Here is a 10,327-nt window from a genome sequence, read left to right on the forward strand (position 1 = left end):
GCTGGTCTTTAAGGTGAGGTTAGCTATATTTCGGAGACAAATTTGTCCCCAGAGTTTAGCTGCATCGGATAATACCACCAGGAAAAATGTGGGATATCCTTATTTGAATGGAATTTTTTTTTTTTTTTTATTATTATTATTATTCTAAACATTTAAATAAAAGGTTTTCTTTTAGAGGTAGAGTTAGGGTTTATGACAGGGTCATATATAAAACAGTTAGTTCCTGTCCTTGAATCTGATTGGACAAGAGACATTCCTTGAGTACTGATGGTCTCACAGCATCATCACTTGGATGCTTCACTGTGTGTATCACTCCGCTTGTGTTCGTGCCATTCTAAACTAAAGATTAAGAGCAATGCAGATGTGTTAAGAGCTACTGTATATGTCACTTTACATGTAATTGTTTGACATTACATGTGTTAGCCAGCAGGTGGTGGCAAAAGATAATTTTTGTGTGTAATATGAGCCAGTTTGGTGATGTGAAGACAGCATCAGTCAGTGTTTACATACAACAGCACTACATGATCGCTTGTATTACTACTACACTACTAAAGCTAGGAAATAGCTTTAAACGGCTTTAAACGACAATGTCAGTATTATGGCTCATCACAGCTGAGAGACACAACAGACTGATTAATTACACAAACTCAAGGTGATTGCGGTTTCTATAGCGAACGACTCCTGCGCACCGGCTATCGTGAAATAGGGGAGAAATACCCCCGCTTGGATGGCTATTGTTCCACTGAGAAAGCTAATCTTCAGAAATCTGATAGTATCTCTGCTTGGGAGTTGCAACATGTGATCGCACTTGCTCATTCTCTCTCTCTCTCTCTCTCTCTCTCTCTCTCTCCCCCTCTCTCTCTTTCACACAAACACACACACACATCCTTGTTTATCCAATAACTTGGCAGAAACAGCACAAGCCATGATACTAGTTCTAAAGTGATGTTTTCTTGGATGCATCATTCGGTTTGAACTAGCAACGGCAGATTCTGATCCATCGTGTAAGAAAGTAGTTCCATGCACAAATTCATTTTTTATGATGTACTCAGTTTTTCCTATTTTTTTTTAAATGTACTTGTTCATTTAACTGTTGTATATAAACAATATCACATGAGCAAGTGTGCTATATGGCCCTAAATCAGCACTGCTGTGATTACCTATTGCACTCGAACTGCAGCCTCATGCATGTAGGGCCATATAGCACTCTTGCTCATGTGATATTGCTTAAATATATATGTATATATATATATATATATATATATATATATATATATATATATATATATATATATATATATATATATATATATAAAGAAGTCTATGGTATGTCCTCATTTAGACCAGGTAAAGATGTTTGTGTGGTCAGATTTTGCCTACACTGGAAAAACACCAGAAAGTGGCTTATTGCGAGAAAGTGGTATTCCTGTTTACATGCAATGTATAAGCGGCATACTCTTTACTCCCGTATACATGTGGCTCAGTCAGTAAGCAGCTTTTTCCACAGCAATGCAATTTCCCTGCAAGTTGTTGCTGTGTTTGTTTCCTTAACTTTCTATGGCAATAGTGGGGTTTCCCTTGTACATAAAACTCAGGGATTCCCCCAATTTACAAGCCCATATACATGAACAATATTAACATTTGTGTGTAAAAATGGGCATAGTTTATAGTATACAGTATATTGGTTAAGCAAGATGGCGCTGTGGATGGCTGCTTTGGTGTGGAGCTCTCTTGCGTTTTTGTTACTTTTGCTTGTTTGTCATGTTTTTGTCACTCTTTCCGATCGGTTTCACCAGGGAAAAATTGCTGAAAATTCGGCTGAAAATGATCATGCCTGATCATTTTTTGCCGGTGTTTCATTATTCTGACGTTTTGTTAGACATCTTAAATGGAGGAGTAGCAGTGCACTACAAGCGTTCCAAGAGACGCAAGCAAGGGAATCGCGCCAGCTCCGTCAATGCAGCTTTAGGACTTCACTGCCAAGTATTCATCTAGCGAATATCCACTTCCTCACCAATAAAACTGATTAATTGCTTCCGCTCACTCAAACAAATAAGGACTTTTCTAACTATACTGCTCTGTGTTTCATGGAAACCTGGCTGAATTAAGCCATATCGGACAGGATATTTTATCTGCCGGACTTCCAGATGTTCAGAGCGGATAGCATTGCGAAATCATCATGGTAAACAAGAGGCAGTGGGACATGCATTTACATCAACTGAAGTTGTTGTACATATGTAACAGCGTTGAAGAAGATGTGCTGTCCTAATTTAGAAGTGCTCTTCGTCAAATGTAAGCCTTTCTACTTTTGTTTTCCTTGTTCATTCTGGTTAGTGTTTACATCCCGCCACAAACATGTGTGAATGCAGCACTGCAAGAGCTGGCTGATCCCGCCACAGGCACAGAGCAACAACACCCAGATTCTCTTATCATTTTTCTTGAGGATTTTAACAAAGCAAACCTCACACGTGAACTGCCCAAATACAAACAACACAGCACGTGCCCCACCAGAGACAGAAATATACTGGACCACTGTAAAGAATGCATATCGCTCTGTCCCACGTGCAGCTTTAGGACTTTGATCACTGTCTGGTTCATCTCCTCCCGACCAACAAGCAGAAACTAAAATCAGCTAAGCCTTTATTAAGGACTTTAATGAGAAGGGCCAATGATGCAGAGCTGGATCTACAAGCCTGCTTTGAATGCACTGATTGCAGTGTTTTAGAAGCTGCAGCCATAGACCTGGATGATTTCACAGATACTGTGACATCATATATCAGTTTCTGAGAGGATATGTGCAACTCTACAAGGACTATTTTATAAATCAATAATGATAAACCATGGTTTTCAGCTAAACTCAGACAGCTTCATCGTGCCAAAGAGGATGCTTACAGAAGTGGGGACATAATATTGTACAACAAGGCCAGAAACACATTGACTAAGGAGATTAGAGAGGCTAAAAGAAGCTACTCTGAAAACTTGAAAAAACTGTTTTCAGCCAACGATCCTTTATCTGTGTGGAAAGGCCTGAAGGACATCACCAAGTACAAGACACCACCCCCTTGCTCTGTAGAGAATCAACAAATGACTGATGACCTGAATGTGTTTTACTGCAGGTTTGAAAAGCCCAGTCTCACACCCCTCCCCTGCTCTGATCACACACCTACTTACACCTCCAACAACCTCCCTCCTCCCCCTCCTGCTACTCAACCTGTCGCTCTCACATCTGTGGTCATGAAGTAATTTGAGAGACTGGTTTTTGCTTACCTGAAGGACATCACTGGACCCCTGTAAGACCACCTTCAATTTACTTTACCGAGCAAACAGATCTGTGGATGATGCTGTCAACATGGGACTAAATTAATTCCTGCTACACATCGACAGACGTGGGACTTATGCAATGATCCTATTTGTGGACTTCAGATCAGCCTTAAATACCAACATATCTGATCTTCTCTCAGGACCTGATATGGGACACCCACATATACTCTATTGTGATAAAGGCTACTTCTTCGCCAGCTGAGGAAGTTCAAACTGCCACAGGAGTTGCTGACACAGTTCCACTCGGCCGTCATTGTGTCTGTCCTGTGTACATCTATAACTCTCTGGTTTAGTTAAGCCACAAAATCAGACAGAAGAAAACTATAACGGACAGTCAGGACTGCTGAGAGGATTATTGGTGCCCCCCTACCCTGCATCCAAGACCTGTATGTCTCCAGAGTGAGGAAAAGTGCAGGTAGAATCACTCTGGACCCTACACATCCTGCCCAATCCCTCTTTTGAACTATTTTCCTCTAGCCGGCGCTACTGAGCACTGAGGGCCAGGACATCCAGGCACAAGAACAGTTTTTACCCTCAGGCCATTTTCTACATGAACAATTAATCTGCCTTCAGGACTCCCCATAGGGCAATAATGTAAATACATATCTCATGTACATATGTAAATTCACTCATATTTATTTCAATAACTGTACATACCCCCTACCTTGCACATAAATAACCACTTGCACGTGTACATATGCCATTCTATGTTATATGTCCCATTATTTATGTCTATTTATACTCTTACCTTGTTTTATATTCTGTCGCCCTGTAAAGTTTCTATGTGCACTTGTTTCTCCTATCAAACCCCCAAAAATTACTTGTGTACGTGAGAAAACTAGGCAATAATGCTCATTCTGATTCTGATATGTGATTTTTCCCACTGTACTCCCAGACATTTATAATTCTTTCCGCTGTGTTGACATGTTGTTGGGCTCCATCCTATGACATTTGTTATCTGGTCTGTTCACGCACATACACACTCCTCAAAAACCTTTAAGAATGCTGCTTTTTTTTTTCATGTGGTTTGCATGACCACATAAGCCATGTTCTCTAAGAGAAACTTTGGTGTATAAAACTTTTTTCTCTTAATCCCTTAAACGGCATAAGGAAATTGGCATTCTCAAATATGTGACATTTCAGAACACAGATTTCTGCAAACCCTGGTATAAACCATTTTGTTAAGTGCATATTATAATGGTCATTGTGGTTACCAAATGTCCCCAATAAATATTAGAACCTGAAATCACCTACAATGTGGGGACCAGCCAACAGTTCCCACGAGGAAAGCTGCTTAATGAACATACTAAATAATGTCTTTATTAAAATATAAATGTGCAGATTTGTATGAGGGTTAGGTTCAGGGATTGGGAAGAGAAAGTTCACATCATTAGTTTAAGACACACTCACATCTCTCTTTTCTCTGCAGGATTCCTCATCTATCATTAGTATGCAGATTTCTTCTAAACGGGTGAGAATGAATCTATTTTCTTTAAAGTATCAGCTGTTTTCAACAAAACTACAGAAGCATATGAAAGAAGCAAATGACTAAATCATGTGATTTTCTCTCTCTCTCTCTAACTCTACAGCAACAGCTATATGTTGGCTCAGATACAGGTGTTGTCCAGGTGCCCCTGCACCGCTGCAGTATGTACGGTAAAGCATGTGCCGAGTGCTGTCTGGCTAGAGATCCCTACTGTGCCTGGGACGGACACACATGCACACGCTACCTGCCAAACACCAAAAGGTATACTAACTTCAGTCAAACTTGACATTACATTGTTTTATTCATGTATGATCTATTTCACAGGCAAACTTGAACATAAATTATTTGCATTATTCTTACCATATCATTTGTTTGTGTACTCGTGTGTGTTTGTAGAAGGTTCCGTCGTCAGGATGTGAGGAATGGTGATCCTAATGCACTCTGCTCAGGAGGTAATACTGCAATACTGCTGTCAACCTCTAGAAGGAGTCCTATTCTCCTATTCCATCTTTACATACTGATACTTGTCAAGTCAAGTCACTTTTATTTGTATAGCGCTTTCCACACACACATTATTTCAAAGCATCTTTACAGAAAATTATGCTGTAACAGTAAATTCTGTAATATCTATAAAGTCTCAGAGTGATCATTGTGTAGGTTGATTAAATATGATTGTAAATGGTGTATAAAAATGTAATAATTAAATAATAAGGGGGCCTGGGTAGCTCAGCGAGTATTGACGCTGACTACCACCCCTGGAGTAGCGAGTTCAAATCCAGGGTGTGCTGAGTGACTCCAGCCAGGTCTCCTAAGCAAACAAATTAGCCCGGTTGCTAGGGAGGGTAGAGTCACATGGGTTAACCTCCTTGTGTTAGCGATTAGTGGTTCTCGCTCTCAATGGGGTGTGTGGTAAGTTGTGCATGGATTGCGGAGAGTAGCATGAGCCTCCACATGTGGTGTCCCGCGGTGTCATGCACAACAAGCCACATGATAAGATGCACAGATTGATGGTCTCAGAAATGGAGGCAACCGAGACTTGTCCTCCGCCACCCGGATTGAGTTGAGTAACTGCGCCACCACCAGGACCTACTAAAAGTAGTGGGAATTGGGCATTCCAAATAAAATAAATAAACGAATAAAATAAGAATAATAATTAAATAATAATTTCATTTAGAACCCCTGTGAGCAAGCTGAAGGCGACTGTGGCAAGGAACCCAAAAATCCATAATTCATGTTGGTTAATGTAAATGTAAACATGTAAACTATTGGTAGGCTGATTCTAACAACAACACAAAAAAATGTCTGAGATCATGTGCAGTTATAATCAAACTACAGCAGGTTTTTGCATCGTCAACCTACTGTCTTCATTTGTCTGTCAAAGTAAACATAACACAATGCGTAATGGAATATTTGAAGGAAGGACATCAGCTAAGGAACTGTTAACTACACTTTGTGCATCACCTCTGTCTTTCGGAGCATGTGCGCAACGGCAATTGTGGTCAGATTAACATGTATACATGCTGGACAAAGCCAAGTAACATTTGCATAATCTAAGTTTGTTCATTTACATTTTAAAATGACAAATTAGTGATTATTTTTGCTATTTCTTTTGGTAACACTAGTGGCACAGGCATTATACAATTGCACAGCATCTTAAAGGTCAGTCATTTTTCCACATTTAAAAAGATTTACTCGTAAAGAAATTAGTTGTATTTTAAACATATGTATAAAATCATGAGCATTGATTAACTCCTGGATTAAATTAAGCATGGCTGACTGTGAATTGTGTATTTCCACATTGGCATCTATAACTGAAAACTATTGATTTTGAATGATGCTGAATACACACCTCTTGGTGTCACTGTGAGTCCAAGATGACAAAAGCAAAAAGTTACTGAGTTCACCTTTAAAGGAACAAGAACTCTTGATTTTTAATCTAAGCTATTAGATTGTCTAAAGGTTTTATTATGGAAGAGGAATTACTCTTCACTTGTAACAAATGATTTTTGAACAATGTTCTCCATGTGTCCTGCAGACCATCAGAAACAGCGTGCCCTAGAGAAGAAGTTATATGCAGTAGATGGAAGCAGCTCTTTCCTGGAATGTGTACCCAAATCACTACTGGCTGAGATAACATGGACCTATCAGAGGCATTCTGAAAACCCTCGGGAGGAGGTGAGAGAGATTAGACCGAGATTGAGAACAGGGAGAGAGAGGTGGGGTGGTGCAGGTGTGTGTGGTTATTATGAGAAAGACGGAGGATGGAGACAGCATGATTAGGAATGATTGCGTGTCTTTGTTTATATTAATGAGTTCATTCTCTCTCTTATCAGTGCAATCACTACTAATAGTCGATGGATTCATTGCGTCTTTGTGTATGTGTTTGTGTTTATAGGTTCGTCTGGATGACCGTGTTTTGCAGACAGAACGAGGCCTGTTGTTAAGACGTGTTGTGCGTAGAGACAGCGGTGTGTATCAGTGTCACGCAATGGAACATGGATTCACTCAAACCCTCCTTGCCATCACACTGGAGATTTTGCCTTCGACTGGCCCCGCCCCTTCCGTTCCTAACCCTCGCAGCCCCACACACACCCACGGGCAGCCCACCAATCAAAAAGTATGGTACCGGGACTTTATGCAGTTGGTGGATCACCCAAACTTGAGCACGGTTGATCAGATCTGCGAACAAGTTTGGTCACGTAAGCACAGCCAATCAGGAAAGAATGCTCCCAATCCAACCATTGAGCCCCCAGATCTCGATCCACTGCACTCGAATCATAAAAAGTGGAAGCACCTGAAGGAAGTGAGAAAGGGGCGAAATCGCAGAACACATGATGGAAGACCTGCCCCAAGAGCCCCTCGGAGTGCAGGAGAGTAGCAAAGGATGAGAGACTGAGTGAACGCGAGACTGAGAAACACAGAGAAAGCAAAAATGAGAGATCACTGGATGTGGACAGATTTTCACACAGCATCTCATTCAGTGACTGGTTTTTCACACCTGTTCTGCTTTTTATTATCCCTTCTGACATCATTCTGCTCCCGAAGCCACTGCTTGTTATCATTCTCGATATATTCCCCTCATCTCTTGTCTAAAGACCCAATCTTATGCCCCTACGACCCCAATCCCACTCGTGCCTCTGCCTGTAGCCCCATCAGTTACCTCGTCAGTTTGCTGCAGTCTACTCCTGATGATTCTCCTCAAGTTCATCTAAATACTAACAGAGAAGACGGTGGATCACACTCCTGAATTCCGGGGGAAATAAATCCCTTTGGATTATAACTGGAAGAACTATAACTGGAAAATGAAGACAAACACATGCATGCGCTGCCTAAATTGGTAAACACAGTCTGTTGTAATCGCACATTCTGTAAATTTGTGCATACTATGTTTTTGTTTGGCTGTTTGTGCAACGTGTGATCGACTAGATTCCTCTCTCACTTTGGCCCTGAAGCAGAGACACCAGAGACCACACAGACCTCTGACTCACCAGCACCGGATAAACATCATCATTTTTTTTTTACACTGCATGAAAACTTTCATCCTTAAAAAGCAAAACAGAAAGAAATGCAAGAAAAAGAAACACAAAAAATGCATTTGTGAACTAGTAGAGTTGTAAATATGAGTGTTTTTAAGTGAATGTTTTTCATTCCATAGTTATTATATACCTTGAAAACATTAAGAGGTCAGTGAGCTTTACATTTCTGTCAAAGTGAATTTTGATTTTGAATTCCATTTTATTGAATAGTTTTGTTTCAGTCGGTTTCTTTTATTTGTGGTGATATGTGTTATATGAGACTGATATGGAAAAATGCACAGGGGCATTATAGGTAACATGGAGACCAAAGGAGGAAATCTACAGAGAAACATTTTTAGAAGCATTGAGGTCTAAACTCTACAGTGCTGTTCTCAAAAACTGCAAAAATAGTGGTATTTGTATGTATCACAGCTTTTTAGTCAGCTCTATCATGTTCAAATAAATTATTATAATTCTATAGATATATTCTCTGTTTTAAACAAATGACCATTCTGTGAACATCTTATAAATCCCCATCTTATATTTGACTTCATCGCTAACTTGTTCATTGCTAACCCTTGTTCATTAAACATCTCCACTTTCTAGCTCTCAATATGACAATTCAGACAAATATTTAACATATAATAACTCATTTTTTGTCTAGGCAGACCAATGGTCCATTTAAGTTTTGTTTTGTTTTTATTGTTTAAAAAAAAACTGTGTTGAATTTGTTACTAAGGGCATGTTTTCAAAAATTATTTGATGCCAAATTATTATTTTATTTTCCAGTTGCAAATGCGGATGTGGAAGTGAATCTAATAGTCCAAAAATGAAATTCTACCAATTTACTGTGGTTACTATACTCTACAGCAAATCCCATAGTTACTACATTCATTTCTAATCCATTAAAACTCTGCAAACTTGGTACCATTGTTATCAAAAACAAAACAAACAAACAAAAAAAAAAATATAGAAAAATTCATAAAGATTTTAAACTGTTTAAAGTGATCATATATTAATTTATCATGATTTTACAATAGTAGCAATAACTGTAGTAATCATGGCGTTTTATTTGTCACTGTGATTACAGTGGTCATTTTTTTGGGATTGAGCACTGAAGGCACATGGAGAGGTCACAGGTGTACAGTACACTGGTGTGGTGGTGCTCTTGAGCTTTGTGAAGGGCGCCCTCGTCTGGTTATTGTGTGTATTGGTTGTTCCTGCTGAGTTGAAAAGAGAAAAATTCGGCACTGTTAAATAATCAATTTTGATTCATTTTATAAACAGATTAAACTTCTTTTTTAAACAAGAATAATTATTTGAAAGGAACTGGTCGATTCACATGTGGTAGTATTTATATCTGTTTAAGTTGTACTTATGGTTATACCATTTTTTTTAATTCCATTTTTTGCATGGCGTCTTGATGAGCGTTCTTTTTTTATTGAAAAAAAATATGTTTTTTAAACTATCCTACGAGGTTATCTGGTGTTTTCATGGTATATTTATAAGACTCGATAAGCTAATGTGTTGTGGTGGTTTGTGCCCAAATGACCTACTTGTGTAATGTCCATTTTGATAGAGGAGAATATGATCATGCTTGTGTGTATATTTTGAAATTCTTTCCCTACATTTCCCTACCTAACCTGACACTACATTTGAAAGTCACTTTTTGCCAAATAGTTTTTTCTCGGAAGACTAATTCAAAAGAGATTCCAAATAGCTTTTCCAACTCATCTGATTCCCTTTTTACCTTGTGACGCTTCTCAGATTTTGAGAGTGTCAGAAAACAGCAAGTGTAAATGTCTCTTTGTGAGAGACTTTGTGTGTTTGTGAGAGACTCTGTGTGTCATTAAATATTAGGACTTCATTTTGTGGACTGGTCAAAGGTTATAGGCCAAAGTTGACATGAACACTGTATTACTCCCTGAGTTTTTTTCTCTGTGGATTGTTGCATCAGACTGTAATTGATTAACACAATAAAACATTCAGTTACTTCAAAATAGTG

General features: G+C 39.1%; 1 protein-coding gene across 2 annotated transcripts in view; it reads left to right on the forward strand.

The window, feature by feature from the left end:
- LOC127630514 (semaphorin-3B-like) overlaps positions 1 to 10,327 on the forward strand; it is a 42,014-nt gene extending 31,687 nt beyond the window's left edge. For both annotated transcript variants that reach the window (XM_052108094.1, XM_052108095.1), the window contains exons 13-18: positions 1 to 13; positions 4,751 to 4,792; positions 4,911 to 5,068; positions 5,204 to 5,259; positions 6,843 to 6,982; positions 7,203 to 10,327. The exon at positions 1 to 13 is cut by the window's left edge and continues 76 nt beyond it. In XM_052108094.1, the coding sequence (XP_051964054.1) occupies positions 1 to 13; positions 4,751 to 4,792; positions 4,911 to 5,068; positions 5,204 to 5,259; positions 6,843 to 6,982; positions 7,203 to 7,685 (892 nt within the window). In that variant the 3' untranslated portion in view covers positions 7,686 to 10,327. The remainder of the gene's footprint in view (positions 14 to 4,750; positions 4,793 to 4,910; positions 5,069 to 5,203; positions 5,260 to 6,842; positions 6,983 to 7,202) is intronic.

This window comes from Xyrauchen texanus, chromosome 37, assembly GCF_025860055.1.
Source record: "Xyrauchen texanus isolate HMW12.3.18 chromosome 37, RBS_HiC_50CHRs, whole genome shotgun sequence".
Classification (NCBI taxonomy): domain Eukaryota; kingdom Metazoa; phylum Chordata; class Actinopteri; order Cypriniformes; family Catostomidae; genus Xyrauchen; species Xyrauchen texanus.